At 36.2% G+C, this 19,756-nt stretch overlaps 1 protein-coding gene across 1 annotated transcript in view; it reads left to right on the top strand.

Annotated features, from left to right (window-relative positions):
- GPC5 (glypican 5) overlaps window positions 1-19,756 on the top strand; it is a 1,347,921-nt gene that overhangs the window by 221,922 nt on the left and 1,106,243 nt on the right. The window contains exon 3 of the mRNA XM_029210190.1: window positions 13,303-13,991. Coding sequence (XP_029066023.1) covers window positions 13,303-13,991 — 689 coding nt within the window. The remainder of the gene's footprint in view (window positions 1-13,302; window positions 13,992-19,756) is intronic.

Genomic DNA, 19,756 nt, shown 5'->3' with positions numbered 1-19,756 from the left:
TTCTGCTTTTGACTATGTTACTATTGGAATATTTTTCTGAAAACATCTATGAAAGTAGGAATGGATGTTGTAGCAAAACAGACTCTTCTCGGTCTGATTGATTTTGTGCTTTATAACCCATTTCAGTTATCAGAAAGTATTGCAATTTTTCCTCCTGCTGTTTGGAAAGAATGTAATGGTCTAAAAGATTGCCTGCCGTCTGAGGGAGTTACTCTCTTGTCAAGGTAGAAACAGTATATTAATTAAACTACCTGTAACTTTGGAGTGAATACTTTCAATCCATTTCTTTCTCTGTTTGCTGGCACTCAGACATGACACTGGGCAACACAATGCAGCAGATCTGGAGGACCATGGCTAGGATGTTCTAAAATCAAGAGATTACAGGATGGAATTAATTTTTTTTTTTTTTTAGTTTCCTAATATTATAACATAAGGTGGTTAGACCTCATCAATATTTTACTTTAGTGTGAATTTATATAACGACTGTTCTTGTATTGCTCAGTGAAATTCCTTAGCCATTACTATAAAGCTAATAGAAACAAACAAGTGTATTTTTAACACTATACTGTGGGAAAATATCCCAGGAACCATAAGATGGGGAAGATGTAAGATGCGAAGATACATATTTGTACTTCACTATTTGGGGAAAACAAATCCATGAAAATTCTCTAGAAGAGTATATAAATTAAAGATATTTCTTAGACCAATAAATATGATCAATGACTTGCAGTGATTTGACATAATGAGATAAATAAATGCAATTAAATATAATGACAGGGTACTTCCCTAGTGGCACAGTGGTTAAGAATCCGCCTGCCAATGCAGAGGACACAGGTTCAAGCCTTGGTCCAGGAAGATGCCACATGGAGCAACTAAGCCTGTGCACCACCACTACTGAGCCTGCGCTCTAGAGCCCGCGCACCACAGCTACTGAAGCCCGCGTGCCTAGAGCCCGTGCTCCACAACAAGAGAAGCCACCGCGATGAGAAGCCTGTGCACAGCAACGAAGACCCAATGCAGCCCCCAAATAAATAAATAAATGTATTAAGTAAATAATAAATAAATAAATATAATAACAGAGTAAATTGAACCACCACTATTTAGAGGGTACTCTCAGTATTAGATGGGAATCATTTGCTTTTGTGAGTTTGTGGATTGTGTAGAGCTGACTTTAAAAGGAAAGACTGAGGTCAGTATAATTATGTAGTTAGAGGGACTGTAAATCCAACTGATTCCTTTTAATTCAGAATGCCACATACTACTTGACAACGGGCTTTTCTAGCACCTGGATATCCTTTTAAGCATGCTTTAGAGATCCAGCAGTGTAAATAAAATTGCGTTGCTTTGCCCAGGTTTATGGGATCTGGACTTGGTCCTTGAGTGAACATTGTGTTTAAATAAATAGGTGAAAGGCAGGATGAAATAGGAATGAAAAGTCCCAGGACTCTCAGCCTGGATGCTTAGAAGGCTGATCCTAACATATGAAATAAGAAAGTCAGACAGATGCAGAGAAAAGTAGAAGGGAATAGTAGGCAAAAAGAGATCCAGGTGGATGTTAGGCATTAAAAAATAGTTAGGAAGTGTTTGCTTCAGCAACCATTCTCCAAGTGTCATCTGAGGCTCCTAAGATCTTTTCAGGATGTATAGGAGATCAAAACAATTTTCATAGTATGAAGACTTGCTTTGCTGATTTCTCTGTACTGGCTTTTGCATTGACAGTGCAAACACAGTGGTGAGCAAAACTGTTGGAGCTTTAGTACAAATTAGATTAGTGCCACCAAACTGTACTTGTAGTCATTGTATTCTTTACATCTACAAAATTGCAGGAAAATAAAATCCAGTTTCACTGAAAAATGTCCTGATGAAGCAGTAAAAATTATTAATTTTGTTAAACATCGACCCTCAATTATATATATTTTCTATACTCTGTGTGATGACATGAAAATACATGAAGTCTGTCTTCGGCATAATGAATTATATAGTGGCTGTCTTTTTTTAAAATTAATTAATTTATTTTTGGCTGCGTTGGGTCTTCGTTGCTCCGGGCGGGCTTCCTCTAGTTCTGGCTATCGGGGACTGCTCTTTGTTGTAGTGCGAGGGCTTCTCATTGCGGTGGCTTCTCTTGTTGCAGAGCACAGGCTGTAGGCACACGGGCTTCAGTAGTTGTGACACGTGGGCTCAGTAGTTGTGGTGCACGGGCTTAGTTGCTCCGCGGCATGTGGGACCTTCCCGGACCAGGGATCAAACCCGTGTCCCCTACATTGGCAGGCAGATTCCTAACCACTGCACCATCAGGGAAGTCCTATAATGGCTTCCTCGATGAAAGGCACTTACACAGTTTGAATTGCAAGCTGAACTAGCCACTTTTTTTCCTGAACACAATTTTTTTTTTTTTTTGCGGTACGCGGGCTTCTCACTGTTGTGGCCTCTCCCGTTGCGGAGCACAGGCTGCGGACGCACAGGCTCAGCAGCCATGGCTCACGGGCCCAGCCGCTCTGCGGCATGTGGGATCTTCCTGGACCGGGGCACGAACCCGTGTCCCCTGCATCGGCAGGCGGACTCTCAACCACTGCGCCACCACGGAAGCCCCTGAACACATTTTTTTCATGAAAAGAAAGGATTGACAGACAAAATATGATGATTTAGACCTGGGTACTGGCAGACATTTTCTCAAAGTTGACCAAGATGAGCCTGCCACTTCAAGAAAAACATCTTACAGCGTTGTTGGCAGTGCTTAACATTTGACCTTTCAAGAGAAAATTGGAATTTTAGAAAACTTACAGCTGTCACCATAAACTTGAAAGTTTCCTAATACTTACAGATATGATGACCTGTGTCAGCATTGGGAGAATATGAATAATGCATGAACCAATATTTTTCAAATGTCAGTGCATAAGTTACAAAATCACGCATGGATAACCAAACCATTTATAGTAAAATACAGACCAGTAGGACATTGCAATTAAGTACTTGTCAGGTTTTGGTCAAGCACTTAATTACATCAAAGAAGAATGTTAATTATCTGGAAAGATGATTACATATATCACCATACAAGTTGCCTTCCTTTGGCAACTGTATGTATGTATGTGGCTGGATTTTTTCATATATCTCAACCAAAACAGCGTATTGTAACAAATTGAATCCAGAAGCAGATATGAGAATCCAGCTCTTTTTGATTATTAAGCCATATATTAATGAAATTTGCAATAATATAAAATAATGCCGCTCTCACACTAACATTTTTTTTTGGAAAATACAGTTTTTTTTCCAAAATATGTACTTTATTCTAATGTAGTAAGTTTGTTATGATTATTTTTTAAGTGTATTTAGTAAATATTTTAAAATAATTACCAATTTTTATTTTTAAAATAATATATATTTATAAATGCAACCCTCCAAGATAAAAGCTCTACAGGTTTCTCAGTAACTTGTAATAATGTAAAGGAGCCTGAGAACAAAAACTTTGGGAATCACTGAGGAATGTATGTAAATTTCAGAGTCATCAGCTTGGGGGTTTCATGTACTATTATTTGAGTGGTGTTATATTTTGAACAAGGTCATATGGAACAAGAACCATGGCTTTGAAAAATCTGGCCTAAGATTTAGAGGAACGAGTGAAAGAAAAAATAAATGTACTCATATAGGATGGAAGAGAATCAATATCATTAGATTTCAGGGCTAGAGTAACCAGGAGAGTGTGAGCCCTGAGAAGAGCATTTGCATTTGGTTAGGAAGAGGTTGCTAGAGACCTCTGAACCATGTCAGTGGCTCAGAACAACCCCTGATCTGACCCAATCAGTTATTTCTGCCTGCCCAAACCTTCCACCCTTCCCTAATGGAACTTGAAGACTGTTACCAGCAACCATCCCTATTTCCTCAACCTTTATCTCTGAACGGAACTTGACTTCCTTGTTCTAACTAAATCCTGGTGTGTCTTCCTTTACAGTCTCTTCAAATATAAACTTTTTTTTTTTTTTTTGGAAGGTTGGATGTGGTAAAAGAGCAAGCAGTTTTTATTTCCTTCTCCACATGTCTTTGGTGATAAAGATCTTACATGGTATTCTTTTCAGCGATAAGGATGAATTTTTCAGTTAATAATTCCAAATATTAGAAAATACACAGCTTATTTGACTCCAACACAACACATGTAGGGCCTTCTCTTCACTTATTTTTGCTATAGTAATAGTGATAGTGTTGGTTAATGGTATTAGTTAATTTCCAAAAAGAGGAATAATTATAGTAGCTAATTTGTATTATTCCACATAATGGCTCAATGTGCTAAATTAACAATGAAATCTTTGCATTTTATTCAGGTATATAAATAAAGTTTTGTTTTGTTTGGGGCTTAAATACATACCAAACATCCCAATTTCAAATAATTTAAATAGACTTTCAGTGTATTTAAAAAGAAACCATATATCCTAAAGGTTCAGAACCCAAACTCTGGAGCCAGGAAGCTTGGATTTAAATCCATACACTTTCTATGTAAACCTTGAGAAATTCACTTACGTTTTTGTTGCTTCAGCTTGATCATCTTTAAAATGGGAATAATAATAGCAATAATAATAATAATTATTTTTATTATTGTTCTTCTAATTATTGTTATTGTTAAGAGTATCCACACTATGAGTTGGAAAATCAAGTGAATTAATTTACCGAAAGAACTTAATGAAACATCTAGTTTATGATACGCAAGTACATGGCAGAAATGAGGGATTATTATTATTATGATTCTTTAATGTATTTCAGGCTCTTTCCACCTGCAGGCACTATGCAAGTATGTAGCTTGTACAAATTCATTTAACTCTCACAGTCACCCTGTGAAATAGGTACCACTACTCTAATTCTTTTCTGATGAGAATAAATGAGGCATATGGAAATTAAGAAATTTGCAGTCACGCAACTAGTATTTAACTGGAGTGGACTTGAACCTAAACCTATCAGAATGTATTGAGCTCCCATGGGCCAAGGGTTGGGAGATATAAAGATGAACAGGACAAGATCCCTCTCTCAAGGGACCCATGACCCCTCAGAAAAGGCAGGAGGTTACAGCGATTCGTAAAACGTTTTCTAGCACAGGATGTAGGCGTAAGAGGAGGGAGAGTTCACCAGGTATCACCCTGTACTTACCCTATCCCACAGTCAGAACAGGCACTATCACATACATTTTATTAAAGATAAAATTGATGTTTAGGGAAGTTAAATGGCTCATTCAATTGGTACACGAAAGAGTCTAGGTTAGAATCATTGCCTCCTGAGTTTGCTAGTCAAAGGTAGACGTTTTTGGTTTTCCATGATCAGTATTGTAATAGGCTGAATACTGGCCTCCAGAGATATCAGGGACTAATCCCTGGACCTGTAAATGTTACTTATAAGGAAACAAGGTCTTTGCAGATGTGATTAAATCAAGGATATTGCAATGGGGAGATTATCCTGAAATATCTGAGTGAGCCCTAGATGCTCAAATATGTCCTTAAGAGAGGGAGGTGAAGGAGATTTGAGATGTACACAAAAAAGACAGTGTGACTGTGGAGTCAGAGACTGGAGTTACTTGCCCACAAGCCAGCAGCCCCCAGAAGCCAGCAGAGGGAAGGAACAGTCTCTTCTAGAGTTTCTGGAAGGAGCTCAGCTTACCCTATCTTGATTTCAGCCCAGTGGTTCTGATTTTTCTTACTTTTGGTATCCAGAATGGTGAGAGAATAAGTTTCTATTGTTTTAACCTACTAAATTTGTGGTCATTTGCTACAGCAGTCATAGGAAACTAATAGAAGTGTTCTCCATGGTTGGAGGAGGTGCGTGTTCCTTTATCCACATTGTTACTCCCATTCTCCTCAAGAAAATTCCCCTTGGTACCTGCCAAAAGACTCACAACCTGCTAGCATAGTACTAGTAGTAGTACCAGTAGATAGTATGTACTGCTGCATACTGTCATTTATCAGATTTCTGGTTATCATCTCTAACCAACTCAAGATTTTATTACTGACTTTCTTTCCCTTAATTTCTCTTGCCATCATTCTTGGCTACCTCAGTCTCCACTGATCTATCCAATATTCTGGCCTCCACACACGCCTTAGTTCACATTATTTTTCTTATTCAAGGAATATTCTCCCACAGTTTCCATGCCCCCTCCTCAGTCATCAATTTATATTTGTCTATCAAAGTACTCCTATCAGCAAATGAACATCCAGTAAATTCTCCACCCTCAAAAAACTGGAAACCTTTGACCTCATGTATCCCTTGGGCATCGGACTTGGTTCTCTGCATCCGTTACAGGAAACATTTGCAAGAGCGTTGTCTATAGTTGCTTCAATGGAATAGTACTCAGCCATAAAAAGAAATGAAATTGAGCTATTTGTAATGAGGTGGGTAGACCTAGAGTCTGTTATACAGAGTGAAGTAAGTCAGAAAGAGAAAGACAAATACTGTATGCTAACACATACATATGGAATTTAACAATTCCTGTTCTCTTTTGTGCTCACATTCTGCTGAGGTAGATCTTGCCAATGTCAGTAAGAGCAGTCTGTCTTGTCAGTTTCCATGGTCAATTGTTATTCCTCATCTCAGTTGACCTCTTAATAGCATTGAGATGATGGATTACTTTCTTCTACTTGAATCACTTTCTTCCCTTGATTTCTTGCACACTCCACTTTCCTGATTTTCCCTTTCCTTCATTGCCTTCTTATTCCCATTCTTTGTGCTGGCTACACTCCTTTTCCTGAATCTCTGCACCCTTCCCAATCTTCTCTCTTTGGGTTATTTCATCCAGCACGATGACAAATCAGTCTCAGATCTATATCACCAACCTCAACTTTTCCCCTGAGCCAAATTATTATTGTTTTATCTAACTGTGTATTGATAAATGTCGTTTGAATTTTTAATTGGCATTATCAATCTTAACATGTCCAAAATAGAACTTTTAATTTCTAACTCACACCGTAAACACAGTGCATCCATAGTCTTGCTTATCTGAGTTAATGGCACCAGTGTACATCCAACTGCTGAGGTACAGACTTCAGAATTATCCTTCATTTATCCATTTCCTCTACACCCTACACTTGCTGTACAACAGTAAATCCTTTTGGCTATGCTTCAGTACATATGGCCAGTGCCATCACTTTTTGCAAGTTGGCCCACGACCACTGTAGTCCAGCCTTAAGTGCCTGTCACTCATCTTATTACTTATGTTACTGAAGCCCATTCCCTGGACTCCCTGCTTTCAGTCATGCCCCTGCCCCAACAGTTGATTCTGCACACAGCAGCCACTGTGATCCTTTAACATGCAAACCAGATCACATTTCTCCATGTTTAAAATTATTCAGTAGCTCCCCATTTTACATATTAAGCCCCCAAACCCCTTTCCATGGTTTTGTGAGGCCGCTGTGATCTCTGCCTGCTTCTCTGACCTTTCTCTCCATCACTCACTGGTCTCCAATCACACTGACTTAACTTTTGTTTTTTCCAAAGTCAACAAGCTTTTCACAGCTCAGAACCTTGCATTCCAGTTCCTCTGAACCTGCAAACCACTCCCCTCTCCTCATGGCTGGGTCTGTTTCATCATTGAGGTCTCTGCTCTGCACTGATTTTATTAGTTACACAAGTGCTTAATTGAGTTTAAATTCTTTGAAAAATCATAAATTGACTTTTAGGAAATAAATGATTATAAAATGATATTAGAAATAGATGTGAAGCACCATGATGACCAAATTAATGGAGAGGGAAATGAGGAAGGAGAAAAGTAGAGAAAGCATTTTTCCATGCAGTGCTTATCCTAGGAGACCAGATTAATTACCAATATGTTAATTCATGGTGATACAGATTAATATCACACTCACTATTTATTTGTATAGATGACTAATTTCTGAAGAATGATATTATAAATCATACTGCATAACATTTAAAGATATGTCATTAAATTAATATTCTGGAAAACTTAACTACACATGAAAAAATTGAGGAAATATGCAAATGTCATAGGGGTGAATTCAGTATAAACATAGAGTGGAGAAATAGGTAATTGCTTCTTATAATATCTTCAGAGTAGTTATAATGATCTTCTGATAATTAAATGAATTATTATATGTGACTGTATTAAAATAATTGGAAGGCATTTTTATAAAAAAAGTAGGAGGAATTACAATTCATTGTAATGTGTGTGATAAAAACTGACTGAGAAATTGCTCTTTAAATGATCTAGCTATCTCTTCATCTATCTGTAATGCAGTACAGAGGGATACATAGTTTTTGGCAGAAACTAGCTCTAATGTAGCAGGATAGTAATGAATTATCTGTTGCAGTAACAAAATCTGTGAGTTGAGAATTGTAATGCACAAATATGTAAATTTACTCTAAAAATTTCTCTTCAACACAGATACACATTGTAAAATCATCTGATTATCCATGGTTGATATGATTTAATCTTTCTTCATCTTTTTCATTGCTATGTTTGAGGATGTCTGTGGCCTTAAACTATAATAGGCACTTCAAATTTTGTATCTTAAAATGTTCACATATAGAAAATTATAAAAAGTATGAAAAGGGTCATAAAATGTCTGTTCATGTCATGCTGGGGAGGTTACTATAACAGTTATTTCATGATCATTAGTTTTGAAATCAACTTAATCTTTAAAGCAATAAAAGCCCCATAAATATTGTTTCTCCCATTGCAAAAAACCTACCTGCATGTAAATCTTCACTGACTTTTCAATGTGTCAAATTTGATTTCAAATCAATATCACCTGATTTTTTTTCTCCACCAGTTTTATTTAAATTTAAATGCTTGATTTAAGCATCAGTAGTTCTTTGTACCTATAATGAAATGTCTCTAAAGGGGATGTGGGCTGGAAAAAGTTAATATAAACTTTCTAGTCATAGGTGTTTTGTTGTTAAATTTTCACAGAATGTTAATGTTGAACATTTAAGTAGATGCATGGACACCAAGGCGGGGAGGTGGCGGGAGGGTGGTGGTGGGATGAATTGGGAGATTGGGATTGACATGTATACACTGCTGTGTATAAAATGGATAACTAATAAGAACTTACTGTATAAAAAATAAATAAATAAAATTAAAAAAAAAAAAGAAAATTTAAGTAGATGCAGATAAACTTAATGCATTCCAAATTCACTTTCTACTTAATGAGATAATACATAAATTAATTTTCTCATAAAAAATTATGAGAAATAATGGGAGAAATTATGTTTTTATTCAGTCAGTAATTAGATTGTAGCTTTTAATGCAATCTACCACTCTTAGTTAGGCATTAAAAGGATAGTTGGAAGTTTCCTGCCTTGATAGACTTGATCTGATATCACTGAAAAGAAGAGCTTGTTGAAATTCTCAATGGAAAAACAACAAAAAGATCATTTTTCCTAGGCTATTTCTTAAATTCCTTAAGCAAACCTAACAAATGTTTATTCTAAATATATGTTACAATTTTAGGCACATCAATAAAAAGCTATTACTTGTATAGCTTGAGTAAGGGGTATTTTTTATTTATTAAAACTTTGTAATCAAAGCAACTGTATAGTTTCTCTTTAATAATTAAGTAGATCTGATTAATTATTCAGCACCCAATCTACCTTGGATTTATAAACGCTGGTTTTGTATGTCAGTTATTCTTTTTTCAGAACTGCAAACTATTTTGTTCATTTGACAATTCTTTTGACAAGTTTAAATTCTTGTTAAAATCATAATGTTAATTCCATAAAATGAAAGCACTCAACTTCGTGGTAAACATAGTAGAACAAAATGATAGTTTAGCAAATTCAGAATTAATAAAAACAACTAATTTTAGTAAATTCAACTTCTGATTTTATGAACTTTTTAGAAAAAATTACTAACAAAATTATCCAATTGGCTGACTTCTAGATTGCTCAGTTACTGATATGTGTTTATATATTAAAATTTATGAAGTTATTAGGCCCAAAGATTCATAAAAGTATGTTTATTCCTAAGCATTAAAGAATCAAATGTATATATTATAGAACAACAGCTCTCACCATTGACTGAATTTAAGAAATGTTTATTGATAGAATCACAAATAGACACATTCAAAAACACATAACATATGTTTAGGGAATTCAATTAACTGGAATATGTCAATATCAGATTTTAACACAGATTGAAAGAAAAATCCTTATATTGTGATGGGTTAATAGCATAGTGAAAATCTGTTGTAGAATAAATCTATTTTTAAAAGCCATTTGTGTTCAGTATTTAATCAGATGTTGGTATCTGGGAGTGTGCAATCTCTTATTCAAAGGGTGGTAAAGTCAATATATCATTAAGAAAACTAAAATTTTAATGTATACAATATTAAGGGAAAGTTTTTAAATGTTGCTTTAATTGACTTTTTAATTTTTACCAGTTATTTAGTTATTTTGTTTAAAAAATAAAACTAAATCAGAGGAAAACTAGTCTGAGGTAAAAAATTGTAGACCTTTTCAGAAATCTATTTTTTAATTATTAACTCAAACAGTAGTCAACTTAGTTTATTGACGATAGTGCAGAGCAGCCTTATAAAGAAATAACAATATTTAGAAATACTTTCCTCATTTTTATTTTGAATGGATGCTCCTAAATATTAAATACATTTTCAATATTGCTTTCATAAAATAAACTTGCAAAACCTACTAGTTATAGCATCTGAAAAGATAAATCCCATATATTCCTGAGTCATTATAAATTATAACTTAATGGGAATGGAATTTATAAAGAAACACTTTATTTTTTACTTTAAAATTTTTTAAAAAAAATTGTGTGTTTGAACATCATTTAGAGTTGGCAGGAATCAGATGGAACGCTTGTATTGCCTAGGGAAGCATTCTACATTAACTGTACAGGGAATCATATGGCAGATATCAATGACACAAATGCAGCTATAGCACATACCTTAGAAAACCTGGTGGAAAGCATGTAAGAGTGCCTGTGATATACGGGTTTCTTTAAATCTATCCTTATCTTTAAAAAAACCCCTAAATTGTTTGCAAACATTGCTATTTAACCATTATTGGTAAATAAAATCATTGCAACTTCACAATTCATAGCCACAAACAAATTGCTGAGAAACAAAATGAGCCTGTATTATTGAAGAAAAAAATATAGTCTCAGCAGTTTTATTTTAGTTCCAACTGCAAAGGTTTAATTTCCTTTTCACACTCACTCCTGTTGGTCTGTGGAGACAGTGTAGTGGCTGAAATTGCAGCTCTGGGGTCAGACTGTCATGGTGGAATGCTTGCATAGAGAACGTGTCTCAGATTACCTGCAACTGCAGTGTTTCAAAACCTGGCCAGATCGAAAGAATCACTGGGGCTGCTTGTCACATAGAGGCTCCTGAACCAAGGCAAATCTACTGAGTTGCAACTCTGGTGCAGAGACCCAGTGATGTGTAGTTTCCCCACACAGCCCAGGTAATCAGGCCATTTGGGGAAACCTGGTGTTAATGCAGTCTCACTTGGCAGGGCAGCTAACCTGAATTGAAGCCTTCAGTCACCCTACTAATTCCATTCTTTCACACTTTCATTGAATACATAGTACGTAGCTTATTCTCTAGTGGGCACTGGAGAGGTGTGGGTAAACACAGGAGTCCTGCCTAGTTAACAATCTTGTTTGGAGTGCTCTGTGTTGCAATAGAGTTGCAACATCCTTTAAAGCTGTTCCCTTTGATTGTAGGGTAGGGGCACTTTCTTAGTTCCAGCTGCTGTAACAGAATACAGTAGACTGGGTGGTTTATAAACAACAGAAATTTATCAGGGTACCGGCAGATTCCATGTCTGGTGAGAGCCCACTTCCTGGTTCACAGATGGCTGTGTCCCCGTGTGGCAAAAACAGCAAGGGAATACTCTGGGATCTCTTTTGTAAGGTCATTAATCCCATTCATGAGGGCTCTGCCCTCACGACCTAATCACTTCCCAAAGGCCTCCACTTCCAAATACCATTACGTTGGAAATTAAGTTTCCACATAAGAAGTTTTGGGGGGACACAGACATTTAGTCTATAGCATGCACCTTGAAATACCACACTAAAGCCGGGAACTCAAGAGGAATCAGTCTTGGAATAGAATCAGAATACATGGTATTGTATTTTATCTGCCTGTGTTCTTCATGAAATTTTTTGTTTGTTTGTTTGTTTTTATGACATTATGGCATTATTCGTGACACAGTTTCACTTCATTAGTAGCTCTCCCTGCAACTTTGCTTTTATCATTTCATTTTATTCTACTGTTCATCTCTTTTTATAATATACTCAGTGGTTTGATTGCTGAATTATTGTGTGGTCTTTTACAACCTAATTTAAAATAACTGCAAGAGTGGGGTTACGGGAGATAATTTTGTTGATGAATTTTATAATTAATTATATATCGACACAGTCCAGTATCGTATTTAGGCTAATTATAAAATGTAATTACTAGGATATCCAAGGTGGTTGGCTGCTGTCTAAAGCTATCATTTTGAAATACAATTTTCACTTGCTGATTACTATAACCTCCTTTAATTTGTGGATAAATCATTCTCTGTTCTTTCTGTGGAGAAATTGATTTGGAAGCATTCATTATAGAAGTAAGATAATGAAATATCCCACAGTAAAGTCTTTGAAGATAAGATGATTAAAACAACAGTTGATAGACAGTTCAGAAGGTGGTCACACACTTACTTATTTTCATCAGTTAATGCAACTTATGATTTTCCCACTGCTTAACAAGGTTTGAGAATTTTAAGGATGGTTTAATCATGAAATGTTTTATTTTCTTTTTAATTTGAACATTCTGGAAGCCTGACAATTCTCAGGTTTCCCTTTGGGAATTTAACCTCTCTTTGTAGTAACTAGTCTATAATCTACTAGCTTTCATTCTGGAAAAAAAGAAAAGAAAAGAAAAAAGTGAAATCATAAAAATACAGTAAGTGTTGAGTCAAATATCTAATGTCATTGTCTTTTATAAATAATGAACTCATGATTGGAAATTGTTCTCTTAGTGACATTTTTTTTCTACCGTTAGCAGGTTATGAATGACTGAATAAAATCAATAAGAATTTACTATACATGTAACGTCTTTTTGATTTCTGCACTTTTTGTGTTTGATCCTAGGAAATACATGTCTATAAAACGTGTGTGTCGTGCGTAGTGCCCACCTTCCGCCAGGCGTTATCCTTGGGAAGCTAACTTGGGTTTAGTAGGCTGAGCATTCCCATTTAGATTCTTAGGTTAGTTTTGCTGCATTAAGCTCATTTACTGTCTGGAGCAGATGGATGAACAGTGTCAATGTGAATACTAAGCCTTTTCATCCTTTACTTCTGCTTTTGTTACAGAAACCCTTGAAACTCTCATCAGACAAGCAGAAAATTACACCAGTATACTGTTCTGCAACACCTACAGGAACATGGCCTTAGAGGCCGCTGCTTCCGTCCAGGAGTTCTTCACTGATGTAGGGCTCTATTTATTTGGTGCTGATGTTAATCCTGAAGAATTCGTAAACAGATTCTTTGACAGTCTTTTCCCTCTAGTCTACAATCATCTCATTAACCCTGGTGACAGTTCCCTGGAATACTCAGAATGCATCCGGATGGCCCGCCGGGACATTAGTCCATTTGGTAATATTCCCAAAAGAGTACTGGGGCAGATGGGGCGATCGCTGCTGCCCAGTCGCACATTTCTGCAGGCGCTGAATCTGGGCATTGAAGTCATCAATACCACAGACCATCTGCACTTCTCCAAAGAGTGCAGCAGAGCCCTCCTGAGGATGCAGTACTGCCCGCACTGCCAAGGCCTGACTCTCAGTAAGCCTTGCATGGGATACTGCCTCAACGTCGTGCGAGGCTGCTTGGCACACATGGCAGAGCTTAACCCACACTGGCATATGTACATCCTGTCATTGGAAGAGCTGTCGGATGCCATGCATGGGACATACGACATTGAGCACGTGCTGCTGAACTTCCACTTGCTCGTTAATGATGCTGTGGTGCAGGCTCACCTTGATGGACAGAAATTATTGGAACAGGTAAGCAGCCACTCAGTGTTTACTGATTTTTTTAGAACTCAGCAATTAGCTATATATTACATAAAGTGTGTGGATTATAAGCACATCATCATGTACTTTAAATTATGGCAGCTTAACAAGCTAATACTTTAGGAAATAGTAGGAGAATGCATGAGTTATATTCAATTCTAAATATAGTTTACATCTTACATCAAAATTTTGGTTAGCTAAAATACCAGTTTCTCCTCTAAGTAGAAGTCTTCTTATAGGATTAGTTCAGTGAGGTAGAGAGGGCTCAGTTTTAAAATCAGGACCAGTATAGATTTGATTCTGCTGTCTGCCAGTAATTCTCAAGTCCCTTAGCTTCTCTGAGCCTCAGTTTCCTCACTGATAAGAAGAAAATAGTAACACATAACTTTTGGAGTATTCTTTTTTGGGAAGATAGGCAATCATGTAGGCATACTACCTAGTATGGTGCCTGGTACTCCAAAAATGGGTAGTTATTGTTGGCATTTCAAAAGTATTCAGCTTCAAAATAGAAAATGCCAGTTATATAGTCATTAAATGAAAATTTGATATCTTAGGTTTCAAAAGTGTTTCTTCAGAGACTCTCCAGAATCTGGCACAATCGTGGTGTGATGATTTTTTTTTTTTTTTTTTTTTTTTGCGGTACGCGGGCCTCTCACTGTTGTGGCCTCTCCCGTTGCGGAGCACAGGCTCTGGACGCGCAGGCCCAGCGGCCATGGCTCACGGGCCCAGCTGCTCCGCGGCATGTGGGATCTTCCCGGACCGGGGCACGAACCCGTTTCCCCTGCATTGGCAGGCGGACTCTCAACCAGTGCGTCGCCAGGGATACCCCAGGAGGGCCTTTTTGTATCCTTAAAATTTATCACATAGAAAAATATCTACTTTTTCTATTCCAAAGGCTAAACTAACACAGGTTTGTAGGTAGATAGACACGTTTCAACTCCTGAGTTTCGTACTCATTAGTCATGTGGTCTGAACAAGCTACTAAAACCCTCTGAGTCTGTTTTGTCCTGTGTGAAGAAGGAAGTGATGGTTTAAGTGACACAAGGTAAGGCTCTGACATTCGTAGGTACTTGGTACCTGAGAAGCTTGCTTTATTCTTTCCATATTCTGGGACCAGCCCTGAGCAAACCTCGGTGAAGCAGGTTACTTTAGTATTATAAATGATTAGAATCATCATCATACTTGCGTTCTATAAATAAATTTTTAACAACATTTTTGTCATATGAAACTCCTTGGTGGATTTTCAAAGAACATTCTTTTCTTTAAGCAAATAATTCTATTTCATTTAATAAATGGTCCTTAACTATCTTGAAAAACATCAATTATTACTAATAAATTGTAGATTCTTTTCCAAATAAAACAACTGAGACTTTCTTTTTAACTTATGGTGACAGAGGAGAAACTGACTTTAAATTCCTTGAAAATTGGCTCATTATATTTATTTCTGCCAACTTCAAAGTGATTTATAAGCTGTTTATCAAGCTTTGATAACCAGTTCACACATCAATGAATTTAATAAATTCAAAATAAATTACTGGTGAGCCAGCAAATAATGACTTTCTCACATTCCCAAAGCAATCTCTGAGATCTAGTACTTTCAAGTCTAGTCCTCAGTAAATACGTACAGCCACTTTAAGAAATCCATAGGGGTACCTGATATATCATACTTCCGTTGGATGCATTTCAACTGGAAAAAAAAATTCTCAGTTTCCTGAGAAAATTATAAATATCTTCTATTTGGTAAACCATTAAAGAAACAAAATCTAATTTATAAGAGAGCATTTAAATTTTATAATCGTTCCGGTGATTAAGACGAAAATCTAATAAAGCATTAACAGAGGCCATCAAAGTATGGAGATTAAAAGCACAGACTCTACTCTCAGACTGGATTTCCCATCTGTCTCTACCACTTACTAGCTGTGAGTTTGGGAACTTGATTATCTAATCTTTCTTGAGTTTCCTCTTCAGTGAAATGGGGCAATAACAAACAGTAGCTACATCATAGAGTTCTTGTGAGAATAAAATGAGATTCGGTTAGTGTCTTACACGTGGTAACTGTTTAAAGCCTACTAATTATTAGTACATATGTTCTTTATAAATACTTCATTGATTTCTCTGGTGTTTTAAATGCTTTCAATGTGAACACCTCTTTCTTCCTGTGGTATAGAATTCAAAAAATATTTTAAACGGGCATTTAACGTAAGCGGATAATTGTAAAGATGTTCCTTGAAGGAGAAGAAAAAACTGGAATTTTTATTTATTTAAATATATTTATTTATTTTATTTTTGGCTGTGTTGGGTCCTCAGTGCTGCGCGTGGGCTTTCTTTTAGTTGTGGCGAGCGAGGGCTACTCTTCATTGTGGTGCGTGGGCTTCTCATCGCGGTGGCTTCTCTTGTTGCGGAGCACGGGCTCTAGGCGCGCGGACTTCAGTAGTTGTGGCTCGCGGGCTCTAGAGTGCAGGCTCAGTAGTTGTGGTGCACGGGCTTACTTGCTCCGCGGCATGTGGGATCTTCCCAGACCAGGGCTCGAACCTGTGACACCTGCATTGGCAGGCGGATTCTTAACCATTGAACCACCAGGGAAACCCCAAAACTGGAATTTTTATAAAATATTATTTAGAAGTCTACAATGTGTTTTAATATTAATGGATATTAATTGCTAATTATTTGATAACAGTAATTCCTTTGTGAGGAAATGATTGAATGATTGATTTTTTAGTAGGAAATGATTTAAAGGATTGAATGATTTCTTGGTAGGAAATTATTCATTTTGTAAATAAAAACTTGATATTTTAAAAAATTATATCTGCTATTAATTAAATTTAGAAAATTAGTTATTAATATAATTGAATGCTTTAACTTATTAAAGAAACAACAGTGCAGGATCTGGGTTAATTCCAATGTTTCAACCTCTTCTAAATGGAACAAATGTTACCAAGAAACTCAACTGAATGTTGATTCTATACAATTTTAGAAATAAAAAGGTTTTTTCAGCTTTATTGAGATCTAGTTGACAAAATAAAATTCTTCTTTAAATATTTGGAGGAATTCAGTAGTGAAACCATCTAGTTCTGGGCTTTACTTTGTCGAGAGGTTTTAAAAAAATTTGTTTTTTAAATTACTGGTTAAATCTCCTTATTCATTATTGGTGCTGTTCAGATTTTCTATTTTTTAATGTCTCAGTCTTGGCAGGATGTATGTTTCTAGGAATTTATCCATTTCTTCCAGGCTATCCAATTTCTTGGCTTATTATTATTCATTGTAGTCTCTTATGATCCTTTGTATTTCTGTAGTGTCAGTTGTAATATCTCCTCTTTCGTTTATAATTTAATTTACTTGAGTCTTCTCTCATTTTTTTCTTACTCTAGCTAAAGATTAGTCCTTTTTCTACCTTTTCAAAAACGAGCTCTCAGTTTTGTTGATGTTTTCTATTGTTTTCTTCTGGTCTCTGTTTCATTTATTTCTGCTCTGATCTTTGTTATTTCCTTCCTTCTGGTAATGTTGGGCTTAATTTGTTCTTCTTTTTCTAGTTCCTTGAGGTATAAAGTTAGGTTGTTTATCTCAGATCTTTCTTTTTCCTTAATGTAGGTGTTTATCAGTATAAACCTTCCTGCTTTTGCTGCATCTCCTAAGTTTTGGTATGCTGTGTTTCCACAGCTGGGAGTTGAGGGTTCCCTCTAGCCTGTGCTACCTGTTTCCATGTGGGTATTTTCTCATTTGCTTGATGTGCAGGGGTTTCTCAGCTAGTTTCTAAAATGGCTCTGTGTATACAATAGCTGTACATTCTATGTATCTTCGGGAAGAGGGAACTTCCTGGGGAAACGAGGAGCCTCCTATAATGGGAATTGCTGCTACAGAAAGTTTCTGTTTTTAAGTCTGTAGTGGGTTCCAAAGCATAATTTCCAACAATAAAAGTCCCACTCTGTATTTTTAAATAAAAAATCAGTTTTCCACATCTCTTACCTTTGCACTATTAGTACAGTCTCAGCTGATTGCATCCAAATTACTTTAGGATAGCTATGTACTTCAATTTCCATACCTTTCAAGATTGAGTTTAAGGTGAACTGTACACACTAATGCCCTCTAATTAAACTACATTGTTGTGATAACTAATATTTGATCACTGCTTCTCTACACATCTACATTTATCTGAAACTGTGAAATGAAAGCCTAATAAATTAATTATGTGTTTTTAGGTATCTCAATGATATCTTTATATATAAATTGAAAGGAAAATTAAAATGATAGCCTGGGTTATTTATGGTAAAGCACTAATTTTATTTTATTTCTTCAATAGTGTGGTATATATTTTCCTAAAAATCACTCTGTATTCAATTTTACATAATAGGGACTATGGGACAAATAAGGTTAAGGCAACACATTACTCTCTCAAGTCTGTGTCCTTGAAATTGCCCCTAGTGTGGGAATGGTGGGTGGTATATACATTCCAAAGATGGGGGGTGGGGGCAGGTAAGGAGCCTCTGATCTCCTGGGTCCCGCTCACGTGTCAACTGGCAGTCATATCCTCTCGATGACCTCTTCCAACAATATACAAAAAGCCAACAATGCATTATTTCTGAAGCAAAGTTTATTTTTTTAGGAGCTTTCATTCACGTATATTTTTGTACTTGGCTAACAGAGAATAAAGGGCTGTGACCAAAGGTTATAAATCAGCTACCTGTGGACAAAGTTTATGAGTAGGTGGGCAAGACTTCATTGAAAATACCTTCATCATGTCATTTGATATATCTTGATGACATTTTCATCAAAATACCATTTTTACCTTTGCCTAATTTTTGTTTAACTGATGGGTTGGGCTAATGTCGAACTTGTAATTATTATATTGTTCAGATGAGCTGGTTCTTTTGAGGAATAAGACTGGAGCTTGACAAGAGAAAAGGGAAAGGCATAAGAATTAAATTAGCAACAATTGAAGGGGGAAGACATAAGCTTCTAGAGCAAAAGTAAAAGCTCAGACAGAATCCAATGAAAATGGGCTAACTGAAAATAGAAAAATCTATAAGCTAATAGAAAAGAAAAGGAAGATTCATTAGACTATGAGAAGGTCATCCAGTCCAACTCATCATTCTAGATAGAGATCACTTTGAAAGGTTTTCACCCACTTAATTCTGGATACTAAATAGTGATAGGGAGCCTGCTCTTACAGAAATGGTAGCAGTAAAGCATGTAGCAATAATTAGTGGGTTTTCCTCTCAATGGTAGGCCCATTTAGTTCTTTTCAGATGTGGGATGAGACAGAATTTTCTGACTAGAGTTAAGTCAAAGGGTAATCCTATTGTCCATTGATTTTCTACTCAAGCATTACGAAAAATTGAGATATTTCTATAATATTTTCAGCCCCAGCTGATAAGAATTTTCTTTACATGCCTGATTAGATCCAAATCCTTCATCTTTTGGAGACTTGCTCCCTGCACATGTGGATCATGGGAGGAGGGGGTGTCCTCTTTGGCCCTTTGATAACCTCTCTTGAAATGATTGGCAGTGGTGAGGACCAATCAAGATCCAGGTACCTCATATGAGAGGTAAGTCTAAATTGTTTTAGGAACACATTGGATAACAACTTGCATAATTTAAGGATAGATATTTTATAAGACTTTAAAAATATTGCATGATTAATTTGTGATTTTACCTTTCTGAGCAAGATTGTGGTATGAATTACTTGAGAATAAGCACTGATAATCATGATTCTTTATTTCTACTTAATTTCCTGGGAAAGAAAAAAAATTATTCAATGT

This window comes from Monodon monoceros, unplaced genomic scaffold, assembly GCF_005190385.1.
Source record: "Monodon monoceros isolate NGI ecotype Baffin Bay Population unplaced genomic scaffold, NGI_Narwhal_1 Super_Scaffold_8, whole genome shotgun sequence".
Taxonomy (NCBI): Eukaryota; Metazoa; Chordata; class Mammalia; order Artiodactyla; family Monodontidae; genus Monodon; species Monodon monoceros.
Note: the sequence above shows the minus strand (reverse complement) of the source record. Positions and strands in the feature narration are given on the sequence as shown.